Raw genomic sequence first — 20,464 nt, 5'->3', positions numbered from 1 at the left:
AAAGAGTTGGAGTTGAGAAGCACTCGTGAGGCTTTCCAAAAAATCTAGTATTGCCTCCTACTTTCAGTTCTCAAGTCCCCTCAGAGCCTAAAAAAAGCCACATTCAAAAGAAGCAGGAGTTTTTCATATGTTAAATACTAGTAAGTGGGAAGTCTTCTCTGGCTCACTGAACCTCACAGCGTAATGTGGTAGAAAACCTTGTAGCAATCCTGTGAGTAGTAGGAACTGAAAATAGCTTTCTCCTTTGCTGTGCTTGCTGTTTATTTCTCCCATGCCAGATACGTCTCTTGTTTGTCAGGGAAAACTGCCAGGAGTGTATGAGGAAACTCTGGATGATGGGCGTTTGGAATACGCTGTTGTGAAAGCGTTTGAACTTCTCTAGGGCCTTTCAGCAAAGGGTTGTGAAGAAGTTTACAAACATCAGTCAATAGGAGGCTGTAAATAAGAGAGAAGCTTGCTGGAGAAAAGGCTTTTCATCATGAAAGGCCTGATCTATTTTCATAATCTCAGAGGTTAATGTGGTAAAGGCCAGCTCTGCTGTGGGCTGACTTTCCATCAGTAATTTTTAGCCTGTAACCGCGGAGGGAGCACGGCCATGCTACTCATAAAAGTGTGCGAAGGTTAGGACGAAATGTCAGCCAGAGACATCGCTGCTTCTACTATAACACGTGATCTGAGAAACAGCAAAACATGCCTCTTTGCAGCAGGTACGCTAAGAATTGGCCCTGCGTGAGTCTGCGTTGTGCACACAGGCCTAGCAGCCCCTGCCCTTGCAAAAGGAGTGGGTGAAGGAACGAGTTCAGTTACATTTGGGTAACTAAAGCAATCAATGTGTTTAACCTTTCCTCCCATCTCCTGCTATCTGATTGTACAGAGAATGATGACAGCTTCAATTTGCAACTAGACTTGTCTTAAATGAGCAACATCTGACTTCCAATGGATCTGCATCCAAAATAAATATGTGTGTTTTATTTTAGGGCGATGGCAGTGCTAGCTAGCTGCGAGATGTAGGCTTGCTTTGACCAATAAATATTTCTCTAGAGTGTTTGCAACTCAAGGTTTACCATGTGACCTGTGCTTGAGAATGGAAAAGTGACTGGGTAAAACCTGGCTGTAAACAAAACTGTAACTTTTTTCCTTGCTGTTTTCCTCTGTTTCTACTGAAGTGTAACCCTACTTGATGCACGGGGCTCCCAGGCAGCAGCTGGGGAGGAGGTAGAACATGGCAGGATACGTGCTGTCTCATGTGCCGCTGCTGAGCAGGATACAATACTCGTCCTTTCCTCACTTTGCCAGTAAATCTCTTTTTGGTGTCAGGATACTTAACATCATTTCATCTATTGCCTTCAAGATGCCTATATGAGTAAATCTTTACAGACTTCAAGGTTACATACATCAGGTCTGTTATACTCCACGGCCAGAGAAAATCAAAGCATCAATCTGCCGGCGTATACAGAGCAATCCGTGAAAAGTCGGCACCACAACACAGCAACTTTCATTTTTGATCTCCTTTCTAGATTGTTATCTGACAGTACCTTTTGGAGTTCAAACCACAGGGCCCTTCTAGTGCAGCTACCTGAAGCCCAGAATCAGCTCTGAGCTGGTTGGAAAAGCTTGCCAGGGGTGTAGGTAAGGGAGAGGAAAGGATCTGGAGAACAGAGGGGCCTGTGCACCTCATTTTGGCACAGGATGCAGAGCCGCATGCTGCTTTCAATGCATTTTGTTATTACTTTTGAGTGAATGCACCTCTCGTAAAGGGTTTTAAAGTTTTTTCTGAACCAAAATATTTTCTGTAGCAGCTGTAAAACACCTGCTTAAAAATTAAGGCACTTAAGTTGAACAACACTTTTAATTAAAAGTGATAGCAGCTCTCTCCCAGGGTTCCTTGTGGCAGCCTTTCACTGAACTGCAGCTGTGGGATGTTTTGCTGTTTGTCAGCAGATCCTTGGTGGCCTGTACTTATTACCACTGCAGTGAATCAGTGACATCTGTTTTGAGGCAGTTCTACAAATCCAGCATAATAGCAATAATGGGGTGACAGCCCTCGGGGATTGTCACTAAAGGAAAACTGCAGTAACCACAAGGAGTGCTGCACCTCACTAAAGGATCAGTAAATGACACCCAGTGAGATGTTTTTCACAGGAACAGAGGGAACATCTTGCCCTGCGTGAGCACGGAATAACACTACTCAGTGAGGTCAGTGATTGTTCTGGCTACACAACTGCAACTGATGTCTCATACTTCATCCTCACTGTATCTTTCAGTTGAGGGTGGATGGTAATTGGACACTGCAGTACCACAACCTGTCAGACTACTAATAGAGGGGAAAGGAGATGGTCCCTGTGTAGTGTGATTTTTTTTAAAATACAAGCTAAACCCTGTTTCATTTGTTTTTTCTTTCTGAAAGGCTGCCTTTCCTGTGGTGCTTAACAGCAAGATGTGCCTCCTGGTTGTCAGCTTGCTTATAGTAGCACCTAGTTAGGATTAGTTAGGCAAAATGTCATTTCCAGCTGTGAGAAATGCTTCCACTCTCTATGAATGAAGCACTTTTACAAACAACCATTCATTAACTAAGTCTTAAATACTGGCTCTAGGGAGAATATAACACACTTCATAATCAAGTTTGTTAGGGTACTTACACTTTCTTCTAATTATAACCTGTTATTTTGGTGACAGTTTGTCATACTGTATGTGATAGTCATCAGATGCTACTAAACTAACTTTTCATTTCCAATTGAAACCCGCAATAGGGTATTTTAAGACCTTCCTTTCTGTGTGGACTCCTGCTAAAGAACAGAGTTTGTTCTTTCTTTCTGTCTGTCTTGGAAACTTTCTGGTGGACTTGGCAGCTGAGGTTGGGATCAAGCGTGCTGTCAGGGGAAGGTTCTGTGCACTGCTCACTTCTGTAGTACTGTGGATCCCAGCTCATGCAAGGAAGTACACTTCAATGCTCTGATGGTTGGGACTGATTCATCTCTTGCAGAAAAAAAATACTCTAGCTGAAGATAGGATGTGGACCTATTTATGTCTGAACATGGTCGAGGTGCACATGAAGTTAAAAGGCCCAATTCAGTCTAACTTCAGTCACAAGAAACTTTGCTGAGGGCCAGGAAACCAGATGACAAACAGGTAGTGTGTACACAGCATCACTGTCATCCCTGCTGCTGCAGTATCTCACACTGACCCTGTAGATGGCTTTAGCCCTGACTTTTTTTGGAAGCAAATGCAGGACACTAGTATTTATAGCTTCTCATAGTTTTAAGTTTCACACTGCAAATTATTTTCCTAAAAGCACAGAAAAATGCAGTGCTCAGACTTACTTCAGTGACCAAGACAGAGCAAAGAATGATTAAGAAAAGTCGGACACAGTCATTCTAGCCCATCCATTTAGATGCTGCTCTCTGAGAAGGGACTAAAGTTCTCCTGTGCTTGTCTGTTATGAGAAGCAGCTGTCACTGGCTTGGGAGATCCCTCAGCTGGCAGCTTTTGGTATTGCTGGCTATAATAATTTCCATCTAGTGAACCTAGGATTGTATTTTATCTTCAGGGTAAATGCTTGTAATCACCAATGCAGCTTCATTTCAATTAAAACTATACTGTCTAGCTTCACCCAGGCCCCGTAGGGCAGAACTGTATTTGTTTTACTAGAATATACACTGAGGTTATCTTGAAAATTTCTCTTATTCAGATACTTGCATTGCTACGTATGTTAACTCCAAGTATCCCCTTCACTATGTGAAAGAGCCAGCTCCCAAGTTTCAGTTTCATTATGTGAATTTATGTGGCACAGGGAAACTCAGTTAAGGCAGGAAAAGCTCTAGTTTCCATGTAAGCTGAACAGACCAAAAGAGATGAGGAAAGACAGGTTAAGTTTCAGTTTTCCCTCACCAGTTAAGGAACTGGAATGTTATAATGCTGAAATTTTACTGCTTCTTGGTTAATACAAATTTATAATCAAGACTAACATGAGGGGACAGAAAGAACACCTACTGAAATTAAGACTGCAGTGACTAATTTAGAAAGAATAGAGACTAAAATGAACTCTCAGAAATCTATGTTGATCTTTTCAGGGAAAGATGAGGCAGACTTCAAATTTGAGACTTTTAAGTTCTCTGGGAGCTAAAAATACATCTTAAAAGCAGTTGTGTTAAGTTTTCCCTTATTTATCCACAGATGTAGTTCACAAATACAGGAGTCACAGCACCCTTTATTATTTAACCATTTTTGTTTTGCTTTTGTTTGCTTTTTTCTATCCTTCTGTTTGGAGGCAGTACACCTTCAGTATTACTGCCTGAATATTATTGTTGGCTTGGTCAGACAATGGCATACACTTTAAAGCTATATGGATTTGGCCTTGTTATAACTTTGTGCTCCAGCAGCCTCTAAGCATCTTAACAGATCTTTTTCATGCTGCCTACAGTTTAACAATAGGTTATTCTTTCTGGAAATGTAGGGGACTGGCTCAGTTCTAACAGATCAGGATTCAAGAATTTACTGAACATTTTCCCAGGGCCCTCCCTTATTCTTATAAGAATTTAGTCTTAATATTAGTCCATTGTCCAAAACATCACAGAATACTTCCTTGCTATTATTCCCACTCCAAATACACTTGTAGAAAAGCTGCTTTATAATAGAAACATGTTTTCACTCTGAGCATATTTGCTACTACAGGTTGCTTATCAAGAAAAAGAGCACCAGCATACCACTCGGGCTTTTTGGTGCCATACTTATGCTTTATTTTAAAAAAAAAGCTACACAATGCTAAGAAAAAAATCAAGTTTACTTTACAAAAAACCTGCAGCTGTTTTCAAGAGAACTGATCTCACTTATAAATGAAAGTCAGCAGGTAAGAAAGTAAATGTTAATTTAACATTTCATTTGCAGTACATCATCTGAACTTAATCATCCAAAACAATCAGTCACTCAAACTGACTGTTGATTGTATCTACACAATCATCTATATCATGTGATTTTAAAAAAAAATCCCTGGGAAAGCTTAGAGAAATGGAAAAATGTCAGGAGAATGTTATTTAGCCCACCTATAAGCACCTGCAGAAACTGAAAGATCTTTCTGGCTTTACTCTCCTCTAAGTTAATTGCAATTCCTGTGTATTTAAGAAAAGTCTTAGTGTAAAACTGCTAAATTCTGCTCAGTGAGGGTGTTAAACTGGTACAACATGAATCTACATAGTTACCATCAAGTTACACTAGTGCTATGTCTTACTATCTCCATAGAAGTGTACTGTGCAAGTCTCAAGTAATTCAAAACACTCCTGAAAAAGCCCTTGTGTCACTCCTGTGAGGTAGGTACTGTCCTTCCTTTGGAGGAAAAAAAAAAAAAAGAGAACAGACTCAACTGCTGCTCAGTACATCAGGCACACTGACAAACAGATCAACCAGCCTACATTAGTATTTGACTTTCCTGCTGCTTCCCTGAATTCAGAGCTTTCAATGGCAACATTCTGTTTAGCACTGTGCATTCCAGGAATAAACAGTGAATGATGCTTTTGATTACATCCATTCTAAGATAAAGATGATGTTCAGCATAACTGTTTTGAAACAAGCAGAAGCACTGCTGTCACTAGTCTGCTCCATTCATCTCCACTACCAACAATTTATTATTTTGTACATGAAGAATAAAGATGATACCTCATCCTTTAGTCTGACAGCCACTCACTCTGATTAAATGATACAGGGGAAAAAAAAAAATGAACTGCTGTCACAAACCAGACAGCATACAGAGGCCCACAGGTATCAAATGCTGTTTAACTGTAGCTAAATTAATGCTTTGCTACCACTGTAGAAATGGCCTCTAAAGCAGTTTTTCTCACCCCAAGTATAGACTCATTAAGTCTTCACAATTTTTTGAACTAGTTAAGGAGCTGTGAGAAAGGAATTAGTAGCAGTCCTTTGCACTAAGGCCATAGTTTATTTGCAGTCTAAAACCATTCAAGCATCTCTTACTAATAAGGAAAAAACCCTAGCTCCTATCTTTCAGAGTCCTTGCTCCTCTTCTCATAACCTCACATGAGCAGTTGTGGGGTAGTGTAGTAAGCTTGTTGAAAACTAGACTGGTAAGAATTATATAAATGCTTCTGCTGCCACACAGAAAGGGGTGGCATAGACACAGGCAAAATTGCTACTTGTTCCATCTTAAAGTTAATGAAACTATACCCTACTCAGCTGATGGTAATAATAATGATATCAGTAACATACCTCTGACACTAAGCTCTCTGTCTAAAAATTGAGTAGAAAATTCAAGTATCAAAATAAAAGTTGTTAAACAGGATAAATCAACAACTACATTCTCCCATTTGAAGAAATTAAATGTAGTAGACTGGATTATTAACTAGAAACAATGTCAGAGATGCCAAAGTTCAATCACCACTACACACTGGAATGTTATTGCTAAATTTCAACTACAGCAAACTAACAAGGAATTCAAAACTGTTACTTCATTTATGATGAGCAGTAGCGGACTGCTGGTCACTGTTCATACTTATGAACTGCTTTTCTGGCTGAGAAAGTTACTAGGAACCATCCACAGTAAATGCCACACTATGATCAGAAAGTCAGTCTTGGTGGACTTTCACATTGCTAGCTCCTGTGCAGGTTGCTGAACTGTCTACTCTCTTCTTTCATGCTTGGAGCTTAAGCATTTGGATGTTAACCACTGTGTGCAGAGAAGAACGCTGAAACCTTCAAATACTTATTTATTACTTGTACAGTGCTTCAGCCCTTTGGTTTAAGTCCTGGTCAGTGTGAGATTTCTGAAGGCCTAAGTTGCTCCAAAAGTCAATCAGTAAGGGCTAAACTATTTATCTGAACAAATAAAACTAGGATATTACAAATTAGTATCCTCTGTTCTGATCCTTTGTCTTTTTCCCTAGAGCACCACTGTATGTAGAGCAGCTCTCATCATCACCCCCTCAGAAGAATACCTTCCTATCTTGGGAAGAATTGGAGTATACCATTTCAGATTACTTATTACCAGAAGATGAAAAAAATAATCTTGATTTCAGGTTAGAGACATAATTCAAGAGGGAACTTGGAAGTTCAGTATATCAGGTGCTGCAATAGCTATAGGGTTTTAGTATACAAAGCATTTAATACATAAACACTTCAGTGAATCAATGCAAGCTTGAATGTAAGCCCATAAACCTACTACAGAACCAGCCAGATTACATCACTACACACAAAGTTGTTCTACACAATTTGAGTGGAGATACCTCTTACAGAGGTAGCTTTCAACTATTTGCCATGTAATTTGTACGATGATTCAGCAATCTTAACTATTAAAAATATTCTGCATGGGCTAGCTGTATTAAAGGGAAGTTGAACGAAGCATCTTTGGGGTTGCTTCTCCCATTCTTATCTTTTCCATAGCAAGATGGATCAAGAACACTTTCACAGTTCATTCTGGCAAAGTGTAGATTAAAATAGTGCCAGTACAGGTAGTTTCAGAGTTTAGATGCTTCAAACACACTATGACATGATGCGCAAGTATTGCTCAGCATTCATTGGCTCAGAAGCTCAGTCCCTGCAGAGCAAGTGTAGATCTAAAAGAGCACTTCCACATGTAGGGATCAGGAAGGGGAGGAAAAGAAAACAGAGGTCTCAAGTCAATGTCCCTTCCTGAACTCAACAAGCTTCCAGATAACCTTCAGAGACAGGAAGAGATGCAGTTGAGATGCAAACAATTCAAGCCTTGTCCAAGTGCCTGAATGGCAGCAAACTGACACTCTGCATTATCTGCTTTTTACTGTCAGTTAAATTCCTGAATGCAGTGGATATGGATCAGTACCTGGTAATCATGTAAACTGTGCTTGCCACAAAAGAAAATCCCATTTTGATTGCATATACTTTTTCTGCTTTAGTACTGAACTAACATGTAGTTAATAGATACGCATCTGTGTTACTAGTAGAAAAGACAAGGTGATAAAAAAGTAACTCAGACCGATGTACTGACCAGGGAAAAGTTTGAGATTTAAAAACTGCAAAGGGTGAAATTAAATAGTTTGCCATTTAAAAAGATTATTTGAAGCCAACATTTTTTTCAAATTCAGTTTCAAGTGTGTACAGTAAATGCAAAGTCCTTGCCCCATGTAAAGCTTTAAGAAAAGTCCACATTTTGATACATATGACATTCTAGTTTTTGAGAGAACCAAGCACTTACTGAAAGATGTTCTGGCTTATTCAGTAATTTCTTGAGTAAACATTGCAGAGCTACCACTATAATCAGAATACCTAAGCTGCTGGCACAACTCAATAACTAACCATTTAACAAGTTGGGTATAAAAAAAAATTTATGTAGTAATACCAATTCAGCACACAAATTCCATGCTTCACAAGTTCTGCTGCTGTGTAAGAGTCTTCCTAACATCTATGCAGGTAAGTTCAGATTTTTAGGTCACTGCATGCCCAGAGCAAAACAGCAGCAAAATATCTACCACTACGAGCAGCTATACCCAACTGTGCCTTTAGAATGCAAACTATGCAGAAATCTAGATAATCAGTGCCTTGCCACTGAAATAGGACCACACACACACACTTCAGTGTGTGCATGCTGCAGAGAATAAAGTTACTTACTGAAAAATAAAAATGCATACAGATTCTGATACAGACATACAATCAAGACAGATTAAGTCACTAGACATTCAGATTTGGGGGAGGAGAAAAATCCTTCAAAGACAGCATACAGATGACAAGCCAGCATTACAAAGAACTCTAAAGGCACATTTCAGGTAACATGGTTCTGTTAAGACCAACTGCTTACACACGCAGGCACAAATCTTAATGGCTACCTTCCCCTCCCACCCCCCAACAATTAACAAATAAAAAAAATAAAGAGAAGTGCATTTTCAGTAATATCAACACCATTCAGTTAATCTGTTCAGTCCAAATGTTTAGCAGTATTTTCCTTATGGTGATATGGATTCTCTGCACTACTCCAATCCAAAAAACCCAAACAGGCAGGATTAGTAAAGGTTCAACTGTTGTACTAGTTAACATTTACTCATCAGAGCCCACTGATCTCTTCTGTGCCCTCTTGTAGGGCAACCTCCTCGGTGAAGCTTTATCTAGATTTAAAAAAAAGAAAAAAGACAGTTGCATCAGTTGCTACAGCTACTTCAGATTAGATGTTATATGACCATGTATTTTTCTCCCTCCCAAACCCAAGCCAAACTGCCCTTCTAGTACAATGCATCACCACAGAGAAGCCAGTTCAAATAGCTCAAGTTTTTTTAACTATTAGCATCCTAAGTAGAAGGTAACAAAAAAATAATGCTCCTATTCTGTAACATGCAACTCCAGGGTGAGGGTTGTTCAATTTGCCAGTTACTAAAATGCAAAAAAATCCAAAACCCCAAAAAACAAACCCCACACCATCTCCTGATGAAACCACATGCTCTGCTGTTTAGAAAAGTCATGCTCAGTAATTACACTTTTAGAAAGTTAATGAATTTTGATCATTACTGGTTTGAATTTACCTGCCTGAAGAACGTGTGACTGACCCTCCTTTAGACAGCTTTGTCTTGCGTAAAGTATTTCCACATTCATACAGATTAACAGAAGATAAATGTTTTGGTTGTGAAAAAACACACTCTTCCAGGAAGCATCCATGTTTGACTATGAAGATGTCACTTTGTAATCAGATATCCCATGCAGGGAAGCCACCCAGCTTTAGCTGTGTGATCACTAGGTGCCAGAAGCATCATCCTACTCTTAAAACTTTGACATGCCTATAATTGTCCTTTACAATGATGGTCCTTACATAGATAGAATTTCAATCCTTGTAATACTGTAGAGAAGCTGCAATACTTTGTAGGAAGTGCTGAAGTGATTGCTAAGTGTATCTGGCTCAAAAATGCACATTTTCTTAAACAGAACCCTCTCCGATAATTTCACTGTTTAGAGTATGTGCGAACACAAGGAGCAGCCATCATGCCATTACAAGCCAGTCAGTACAATATGAAGAGTCTTTCAACAATGAAATAGTCAAGAACCTCTGAGGATCTTGAAGGCTATGTATTTCAAAGGATTCTAGTGTAGAGTTCTAATTAAAACTAACCTGGATCTAAAGAAAACCACAATTAAGACAATTTAAACACCAGTTTTTCCTAAACTTCAGGTATTAAGATATGAATACTTATTTAGCTTAAGAAAGGGATGGGGACAGGACCCAAACATTGCCACGATTTGGACCCATTTAGAGACAGCTTGCTCTTTGGAAAAAAAATTAGCATTTAGAGCTTCAGTCTTTCTTGCTAGATTGAAGCTTTTCAAATTCCTGTGTATAGATTTTATGCTTGTGCCTCACAGAAGACAAGTGTACAAGAAAGCTTACATTTTCAGAAGTAAAACACCAGCCCTTATTCCTATGTAACACAAGTACAGTTAAAAAGGGTGAAGAAATCAAAAAAGTGAAGTCGTCAACTCCTGGCACAACTTCACTATCACAGCTAAGGCCTCTAGCCCTTCTACACTGAATAAAGCCCAGAATATGCTTATTTCATCAAAACAGGAGTCTTTGTCAAGTAAAGGTAGTTCCTGCAAACGGTTTTCAAAGCACTTCTTTTGTCTAGGATGCACTTTAAGTGAGGTGCTCTCACACCAGCCAATGCTACTGGTGATAGGAGTTCACCTGAGATAAGCAAGGCCCAGGAAGATAAACCTGACTATTAAACTATTACACCCAAGGCTGAGGTTTGTTTCTCACTGAAACAAGATGTACTCAGACTTCGGCCTGACACTACACCAAGGTAACACAGAAGACAAGATACACATCTCCATTTTAGATAAAGAGTTCTGGGAACTATTAGAAGAGATAATAGTAGTTTCAGTAGAATATTGCTGAAGTACATTACTACAATATAACCAGAAATATATATACACATATTTACAATATATGAAAACAAATGTATATAAAATGTGTTTGTACGGTTGCATGCATCTGTCCTGTAATCTTTTACTGCTCATGCTACATCACTAGTCACTGCATGCAGGAAGCTGTCCTTCTAGCCACACCGAATTATAACATGGACAACACATTAAGCACTTCCACTCTTTAAATCAGCAGAGTTTGCCTCACCTCTTCTACTCTGCACTGAAGCCATGGGAAAGCAAAACAGAAGAAACAGCAAGAGAAGTTAGAAATATCTACAAACACACAAATGGTCTAAAGAAATCAGATGTTGGGTTTACTGTTGGCATTTCAGATACCAAGTAGAACTTCATAATTTTGGACTTGTGAAGGGCATCAATACCAAGTCTTAATGTGGCTTTAGTTAATACACACTTCTAATGCTTATTTAAAACTCTGGTCGACAGACAAACTTCCAAACAACTTGAGATTATAGATATTTTCTCCTATTTAAACCTCCTTTGTGATTCAAGTTTTGGGTAGAGATTTTATACTGTTGAAAAAGATTCTACAGAGCAAATTGTAAAAGTCACCAATAGTCATTATTGTATCAACCACTGAAGTTTGTTCTATACAAGACTAGGCTGCTGATGTAATAGTCTAATCATTAAGCACAGTGCTTTAGACAATTTTATTCTCTGCTGTTCTGAGAAACTGGTATCAGCTACTTATTTGGTTACAACTAAGTGATTAAATAAGTTTGTTACACTCTAGTTTGTGGAAGGCAGACTACTTACTTATTTGATTTAAAGTTTCTTGGGGAATCCAGCTCATATCAACATCGTTCTGATTTGATGTTCCCATCTCTACTTTCTGTACTGGTCTTTTCCTCTGAAAATTCAAGAAAGATAGATTTTTTTCTTTCCACAAAGTTTTGATAGTACAAGTACTAGGAATAACTAATAATGATACATTTAATGAATTGCAATTATTTCACTAAGACACAAACTTAAGGCTAGTCAATGTATGAAGCTGTCTTTGTAGCTTAATTTAAGCTATCTTTACCATTAACAATTTTATTCACCTAAGCTTGGCATTACCACTTCTAATGCCTCAATACTTATTCCACACAAAGATAAAACAATTTCATGCATGCCTGGGCAAGTTCATTATACTCATTACAAAAAATGGCTGATTAATCAAACTTTGTGATGAGCAGTTTTGTTACACTTTCTCAGATTAGCACAATATTCTTGTATGTCACCTTGCAAAAGAGATTTCAAAGCACAATAATCATTCCATACTTTTTCCCAAGGAAAGCTACTTAAAGTATCATAAGCCAGACTGCACGAAGACATAACCTATGCATTGCATGCAGATGAGGCTTAAGCTTTCAATTTCAACAGCTTTTACTTGCCAGACCACTTACATGGACAAACCCTTAGCTGTATAGCTTTATAAATGGAATACAGAAGACCCCAATCAGCATTATGGCAAAGCATTGATAAGAACTAAAGGACTACACAACTGTTTTCCCAAAAGTTTGACCCAATTTAAACTGATAGAAATAGAGAGCATTGGGAAAGTTTACCCAGTAAGTATTGAATCAGTAGCTGAACACATCCAGTGACTGGAAGGTATTGAAAATTCCAATTCAACCACTTCAGTGTGGTGTGAAAGAGCAGACCCAAAGAGCATAGGTAAGCAATCTAAATGTCTCCAACTATGAATATTTTTTAAAAACACTCCAGTTTTCCCAGTAATCTCCAAGGTCTTGGTTCTAAATCTTCTGAAGTTCTACCTGTACCATCATACATCAGAAGCAATTACTGAATTTTCTTTTCTTTTCCTATTGGTATGGTCTTGTATTAGCAAGTACACAGACAAAATACACTACCCACCTTCCTAGATTCTAGTAACTGATGTAGGCCAACAATGACAAGTAGACCCAGTCCAGCGAGGAACATGTACATGAAGATTCTTTAAAAAACAGTTTAAGAAACGATTAACTAAAAATCTCAAGTGTTTAAGAGAGTTTACAGAGGCATAGAAACTAAGACTAGCTTTGGCCACATGCCCACTCGATCTTTCCCAAGACCTTTTATAGGGGGTGGGTGGGGGAGAAAGTAATGAATGTTTATGTTTGTGACAGTCTTAACCACTTACAAAACCCTTAAAAGTCTTATACACTTTTAGTACACTACTGCAAAGCAAGTGCTGCTAGGATACCGATTTATTGGCAACAGAGCTTTGAAAGGCCTTGCTTATCTTGCTCTGTCTTCTACAGTTAGAATTCTGCCTATGCAGACAATCATTTTTTGAATCTGTGCATTTTGGTTTGTTTTGAAGAATTCTACCTGAAATACCTGTTGATACCTAGCAAGAGGTGAACATAACTAAAATTAATTTGGGAAGCAGGAAGGAATTTATTCCAAGTTGAACATCTTAACTCAGATTTATCACAAAGGAAATTACAGAGTTAAACTACAGAAGAGACTTGATTGAACATTCCTCTTTTAGGGTAATTATCTATTCACAGGTCATTAACTCAAACCAGTTCTAATAATTTGAATTCGAGAGCTCCTTTATCAGTGTATCATACATTTTTACATGACCAATTGTTCTTTCATTGATGCTATTCTATTTGAGAAATATGAATTAATGCAACAGCTATATCTTTTGGTTGGCTTTTTTTAAAAGGAAGCTTGCTCAGAAGGCAATTTCTAACCTGTGGCAGGAGAATTCAAATATTCAGCATTGTCTACAAGTATTTCTGAAGATTACTTTTTCTTAACTCACAGGTTCTCTTAAAATTCCACTCCAGTGTTAGAATATATATAGCATATCAGCACAGCACATGCTTGCAACATATAAGGTGTATCACATGTACTTAGTCTTTAAGACAGGGAAAAAAACACTCCTGAAAGATACCTGCTACAGACAGGGGTTAGTACAATAATGAATGAGTGAGAGTTCCTCTATCTCATACTCCAAATACATCTTTCAGATGATGTAATCTTGGATTATACTGGAATGCTCCTCACAGTAGGCCAATATTATGGACCCTCTGCATCTTTAATTCTTAGGAAAAAAGCACAGTAGCATAACAGAAGCTTAACAGCTTTTAATTGCTATGTAGCTGTATAACATCAGGTCCTATTCCAGGTTTAAACCCTCTGAGCCAAAGCAGATGTGTAAACTGCTTGTTGACATAGTACCAATCTTGAAGATCCCTAGTATTAATACAGATCTTAATTTGGGGAAAAAGTGAATATTTTCAGTCTATCAACATTGTACAAGTCAAACGCCTGCTATGCCATCAGCAAAACAGAGCCAACCTAACATTCAGTGAGGATACAAGAACTGTTCTCACTGGCACCACCAATAACCTGTTCTATCAGTATACCAACTAAACTTGAATCTCCAGTCTCCTTACGTTTCTCCATCCAGCCCATCTTCTTTTTCAATAATTGTAACAGTTTGATTGAAGACAGCATCTTGAAACACATTGCCCTATAACAAAGTTTCCACATAACATTTTAAATTAATTTCTTGAACACATATACAAGTGTTTATCTTCTTCCGTGTTCCTGGAAAAACTCTAGGAAGTAGTAACTCCTGCATGAGACTTGATTAAGTTTATAAACAGTACAAGTTTGACTCAACACATAAAAGCACTTTTGGTGCAAGTACAAAGAACAGTCTTGGTAGTAGCACGAAAGTCACATCTAGCCTTCAGTGTTACAGGAAATAACATGAGCCATTACATATGAAGGGTTCTTATTAGAACAATCAAACCAGAAAGGTACAGAAGCATGTTAAACTTTGACCTGCACTAAAAGAGAAAAGAATCCCCTATTCTAATCCTCATTTATGCTTTTGGATAGTCTTCCCCCAGATTGCAACTACTGGCCATTTACTTGCTCTAAGTCAAGTTTGCAGAGAGGATCCATGCCAATAGGTAAATTTGCTAGCAAAGCCCAGTCAAAGTTAAGTTATCCTAAAGAAAGCTTTAGTTTTTCTGGGGGTTTTTTGTTGTGTTTTTTTGGGGTTTTTTTTGGGGGGGTTTTTTGGGGGTTTTTTTTTGTTTGGTTTTTTTCACAGGAGTACAGCCCACTACTACACAGTTCTAAGGCATTCTACCACTGCTGACATGACTTTAAGTCTAACATATACAGAGCTAAGTGCACATGGCGGGGGCTATTGTGAAACATGTAGACAGACACACTGTGCTTATGGATCTACTGCTTTGCTTAAAAACCACAGAGGCATTCAACTTTCTGAAGAGGTAGTAACTCGACTAAAGTTCCTTTCCTGACATTTCCACATCAACTAGAAAGATTAAAGTGAATTACAACATCAGGCTTACATTTACATCTCTGTAGTTGAGATTGATAACTAGTCCAAAAGGACGACCACCCATAGGCTCAGCAGGGATGAAAGAGTACTCAAACGTGGCTTGTCTCTGTGGTGGAACTACTGTATTCAGAGGGAGAGCTGTGAAGTTCTGGATATAAAACTGGTAGTCTTGAGGATACCGGAAAGAAGCATCAAGAGACTCAACAATGAAATCCTCTGCACCCTTATTGGTGAAGCCCACCAGAAATTTTACAATGTTGTTTGCTGGAAAGTCTAAAACACAAAAAATATTCAACCATTAGAAACTTCATACACCACACCCAGACCATTTCTAAACAGAGCACGTCTAGAACAGATTCTGATTTTTCATAGCTTCACTGTTTTATGCACACATTGATATAGTCTAAGCAACAGTAGATAAGCACAAGACTCTTACCTTCGCCTTTCACAAATAAGATGGTTGTATCAGCACTAGGTGAGGCTTTAGGTTCTCCTGACAAGTCTTCTTCCTCTTTTTCTTCTGTCTAAGACAAGAGACTTTTTTAAAAAATCCTATAATGAACAGTGAAGCAAAGACCATGCTTGTTTCATGAGAATCCCATGTGTCAAATCATGCAACAATGGTAAGCATTAGTATCCATTCCTGCTGTTGCAGGATCAGCACATAGTCTGTTCTCCCTCTAGATTTGATTAGCATAATTTTCAGCATTTATCCTTCTACTTGTATTTGACACACTGACTAATCTGAACTGCATTTAGCGGTACTGAAAGGTTTATAATTGGAAAGCAACAGCAAGGTCTCTCTTTGGGGGTGGAAGGAAAAGAATAGAATCCAAATGTTAAGTGTTCACAACTAAGCTATTTCTATTTAGAAAACAAGCATTTCCAAAATTATAGGCAGCCATAAGGCAAATAAGAGTTACCTTCACTACAGAGGGAGTATTTATAGAAGCTTTCTATTAAGTTTTAATTCATTAACTGTTATGTATGCCTGGAAATGGTTAAGACTGTTGGAACTTACTTAGTTCGTGGATTCACTTGTTCAAGCTCACCTTTGTGATGATCCACTTAATTTGGCAATTGCAAGCATTAAGGGCTTATTTTCCACATGGGGATCATGGGATCACCACCTCCCCCACCAAATAAAAACAAGGCTGAACCCATTCTGAACTGTCTGAACTAATTGCTTGTGAGTTAGATCATTTGATTTCACTGCTTAAATAACCACTTGAAGCAGTGGATAGCCTACACGTACCGTGATCTAGGGAAGCCATGAACCAGAGCTGAGCACCTAGCATCCTGATTTCAAGATGCTGTGCAAAACTGCATCTTGTATTTCAGTGGCAAATAAACTGCCTAAAAAGTGTAATGTTTTGTACCCGAGTCACAGACTATTTATTAAAAGCAAATTACATCCAAAAGGTTATTTAATAATACTCTGTCAGTACCAAATACCTAGCATACCTTCTACCGCTTAGCAAAGCTGGTCGACCATAAGCTCACCAATTTATGAACATCAGTAAAAATCTAACAGAATCAAATAACAGTTTACCAGGTCTCCATTTTTATTATTTAGGTCTTCTCCTAATAATGTCCCAAACTTTCTTATTTTACACCAGAACTTTGAGAAATTTTTGTACCAATTTAAGTACACTAAGTGTTGAGCAAGCCCAATACTCTACTGCTACAAGCTGATCACATAACTACTGTCATGGTTTAAATCTGGCTGGCAACCAAACACCACACAGTCACTCGCTCACCCTCCCCCACCCCAGGGGATGGGGGAGAGAATCAGAGGGGTAAATGTAAGGAGACTCATAGATTGAGATGAAAACAATTTAATAATTGAAATAACGATAATAATAATAATAATATACAAACAAGTGATACACAATGTGAGTGCTCACCACCCATCAACTAACACCCAGCCCATTCCCAGCTAGCAATCCCAGAGTAGGGAAAAATCCCAAAACCACAATCCCAGAAGAGAGAGCAAGTCAGCTTCCCGGCCAACCTTCATCTGTATACTGAGCATAATGCTATATGATATGGAATATTCCACTGGCCAATTTGGGTCCATTGCTCTGGCTGTGCTCCCTCCCAGCTTCTTGTGCACCTGCACACTAGCAGGACATGGGAAGCTGAAAAGTCCTTGATTTCTTAGCAATGACTAAAACCATCAGTGTATTGTCAACATTCCTCCCATACCAAATCCCATACTGAATCCAAAACACACCACTATTCTAGATGCTACAAAGGAAAATTACTCTATCCCAGCTGAAACTAGGACAACTACATAAAGCATTTCACTTCGTCAGGATGAAGCAAGTGACCCTGAACAGCAGTATGGCCACTGGTATAACAGGCATACTCTGCAACAAGTGTCAGAGACTAGGAATGTGGTAAGTGAAAACAGGCTGCAAAACTAAGTTTTCAGAATTAATACTGAGCTTAACTAAGATTCTGTTGCCCCTTGAAAACAGAGACCAAAGAAGCCAGAATGAAGTAGTCCTATACCCCGGCGTCCTTCTCAGTTTACTGAGACGCAGCTTAAGCTGGGAAGAACTACAAGGGGCTCCCATGAGAATCTGGTTCCCTCATTTGGGTTTTTTTTGTGAACTGCAGTTTTGGTCATCAGAAATCAGGTTGTCCCCATGTGGCTCTTCAACTGGTAATTCAGGAAGAAAAGACAAATCCTTCTGAAACTTCAAACTGAACACAAGTTTAATTGGAGACTTTAAAACAGCTATTTGGAAATAGCGATGCTATTAAACTCGTATTTAAATATACCTAAAATATCTAGCTTCAGGCACCTTTGGTCTATTTTGTACTTATGAGGTAGACATTCATGTACAATTACCAAGTCTGTTGGCTCATCTTCTTCAACTTCAGCTTCATCATCTTCATCTTCAACTACAGTATCTTCCACAGCTTCCTCATCTTCTGTAGCATCTTGAGCTGCAACTAATAAACCTGAACCTACCAAAACAAAATGGAAATACAAGAAAGTCTTTTCAGTGTCTAGTTAGTCAACAGAAAACTGACATTGTAGTACAATTTTCAAAATGATGTTTTAAGAATTTTAGCTTTCTGAACTATTCATTTATGTGCCAGTGAGTTTGAAAACAGAAAGTTTACAACTGGATAACAAGAAGTTCATCATTCACACAGCAATACTTAAATTTGCAGAGGCAAACAACTTGCCTTAAAAGCCATTGTTTGTTTTTTTTAAACATCACCATATTAAAATACCTTAATTTTGTTTTGTTATTACAAATGTGAAAATAAAAAGACATCGCTATTGCCAGGAAGTTAACTTGGTGAGTACTGTTTCTTCTAAGACTAATAAGTTTAACAAATTATTAACATGTGCTTTTCATTTGCTGGTACCAGAACACTACGCTTTCACGGGTAGTTAAAAAAGTTATTATTTTTGCACTTATTTTCATTCAAGCTTTAAAATATTAAAAAGTCTTTTTTTAATATGACCTCCTCAATATTATTTACAGCTATATCATATGTTCAAAAGAACCACAACACTGTTCAGAAAAGAAAATGATTAGAGCATGGCTCCAAGAGCAAGGCTCCTAGACAAGTGCAGCCAGATAGTTCACTGCCTCCTTGGTTTTATGGAGCCAAGTCTCCTAAATTCAAGCACCAGGCAATATAAATAGTGGCCACAGGACAAAGTTTTGTCTGTTTGCTGTTTAGAGCACATGTAGGCTAGGCTGAGAATTTTATGCACAAAAATATATACACAAAACTACAGGGTTTTTTAAAAAACCTAACGTTGTCCAAAAATGAAAGAGTAGAAATGAATGGATGATTGATTTACACAAGCCTGAAAAATAACTAGTTGTCATGAGTACACACTTAAAGTATTTAAAAACCTTCACAAGGAATAGGAATCCAAGGACCTCAAGATTGTCAGTCATAGCTAGAAAAAGCAAATGCAACCCCTGCCAAGTCACTTTAGAAGGTACACTCAAAGACTTTTGCTCAACCACGTGCAACCCAACCTAAGACTAACAACAGTGGTTTTATTTTCTGAAGTTTTAAACTTGTCATGCTACAAATAAAGATTTTTTTTTTTAATTAAAACCTTTGTATCTTAACAGGCTACGGGTTGGATACAAGCATTCTTTGCAAGCAACTGTGCTAGCACGTTCTCTTAGACCTCTAATTTACAGTTTTTTGCAATGGATGTCAGAAGGGCTGATGATGTGGCAATAGCGGGAGAGGAGAGCTGCCCACCGCGGGAAGCAGCTGACACACAGCATGTGGGGAGAGCCGGGTGAGATGGCTGCCCTCCTGCCTTTCCACACCTAGTAGCAGGGAGGCAGTTTTCAGGTGGTGAATCAGATAACGCTGCAGAGTAAACTGAGATTAGTGCTCGGCGATGTGAAGGACACTTGGGGGGTGGCGGGAGGCGCGGTAGGAAGGCAGGCTGGCAGCCAGCGCATCTGCTAACAATTCACTATAGCAGCCAGCACCGCCTGAGCGCGGCAGCACGCAAAGAGACAAACCCGTCACTACAACCTCGAGTGGGTTTCGAGCGGGACAGCCGCGCCCACGTGGCTCTCCGAGGCCGATCGCACGGCGGGGCCCGGGCAGCAGCAGCGCCGAGCACGGCTCGCTCTGCCGGCGAGGCCAGGGCCGACACTGCTCAGAGGAGCCCTCGCCCGCCGCCCAGACTCTCCGCGGGAACGGGACAAGGCACCGGGGCCCCCTCCCGGGCCGGCGGTGGACCACGTGCGCCAGCAGGCCCGCGGCGCTGCCGCCCGCGCCCGGCGGCCATCAATGACCGGCGCCCACCGCCTCCTTCCCCGCGACCGGACCGCGAAGGCGGCGCTGGGCTACCCAGGCCCGACGAGAGCAGCTCCCCCTCTCCACCGCCCCCGGGTCGCCAAGGGGAGCCCGCCGAGTGCTCCCCAACGGCCGCTACCGCTCCCCTCTCACCACCGGCAGCGATGACCGCTCCCCCCACCCCACCCGCCCGCCCTCACCTGGGCCGCCGCCGGCGCCCCCAAGCAGCAAGGCGGCGGGGAAGGCGAGCAGGGTGAGCAGCAGCAGCTGCGACAGACGCCTCATGATGGCGGCGGTAACGACAACTACCCGGCACCCCCCACCGGCCCCGCGGCTGCCGCTGCGGGCTGTCTAAATGGCGGCGGCCTCCATCCGGGGCCGCCCCGCCCCGGCCGCGCCCCCGCGCCGCAGCGGACGTGGCTGCGCCGGGGAGGA

General features: G+C 39.9%; 1 protein-coding gene across 2 annotated transcripts in view; it reads right to left on the bottom strand.

The window, feature by feature from the left end:
- The window catches only part of SSR1 (signal sequence receptor subunit 1), a 24,709-nt gene extending 4,245 nt beyond the window's left edge, over window positions 1–20,464 (bottom strand). Inside the window, exons 1-8 of one of the 2 annotated variants that reach the window (XM_074872425.1) lie at window positions 20,230–20,464; window positions 18,084–18,202; window positions 15,660–15,747; window positions 15,234–15,496; window positions 14,301–14,377; window positions 12,766–12,844; window positions 11,662–11,755; window positions 9,017–9,080 (exon numbers count right to left, since the gene is read on the bottom strand). In XM_074872425.1, coding sequence (XP_074728526.1) covers window positions 9,017–9,080; window positions 11,662–11,755; window positions 12,766–12,844; window positions 14,301–14,377; window positions 15,234–15,496; window positions 15,660–15,747; window positions 18,084–18,202; window positions 20,230–20,314 — 869 coding nt within the window. In that variant the 5' untranslated portion in view covers window positions 20,315–20,464. Of the gene's footprint in view, window positions 1–7,088; window positions 9,081–11,661; window positions 11,756–12,765; window positions 12,845–14,300; window positions 14,378–15,233; window positions 15,497–15,659; window positions 15,748–18,083; window positions 18,203–20,229 lie in introns of those variants that run through there. The other variant, XM_074872436.1, reaches the window with a different exon arrangement.

The sequence above is a fragment of the Strix uralensis genome, chromosome 1 (genome assembly GCF_047716275.1).
Source record: "Strix uralensis isolate ZFMK-TIS-50842 chromosome 1, bStrUra1, whole genome shotgun sequence".
Classification (NCBI taxonomy): Eukaryota; Metazoa; Chordata; class Aves; order Strigiformes; family Strigidae; genus Strix; species Strix uralensis.
Note: the sequence above shows the minus strand (reverse complement) of the source record. Positions and strands in the feature narration are given on the sequence as shown.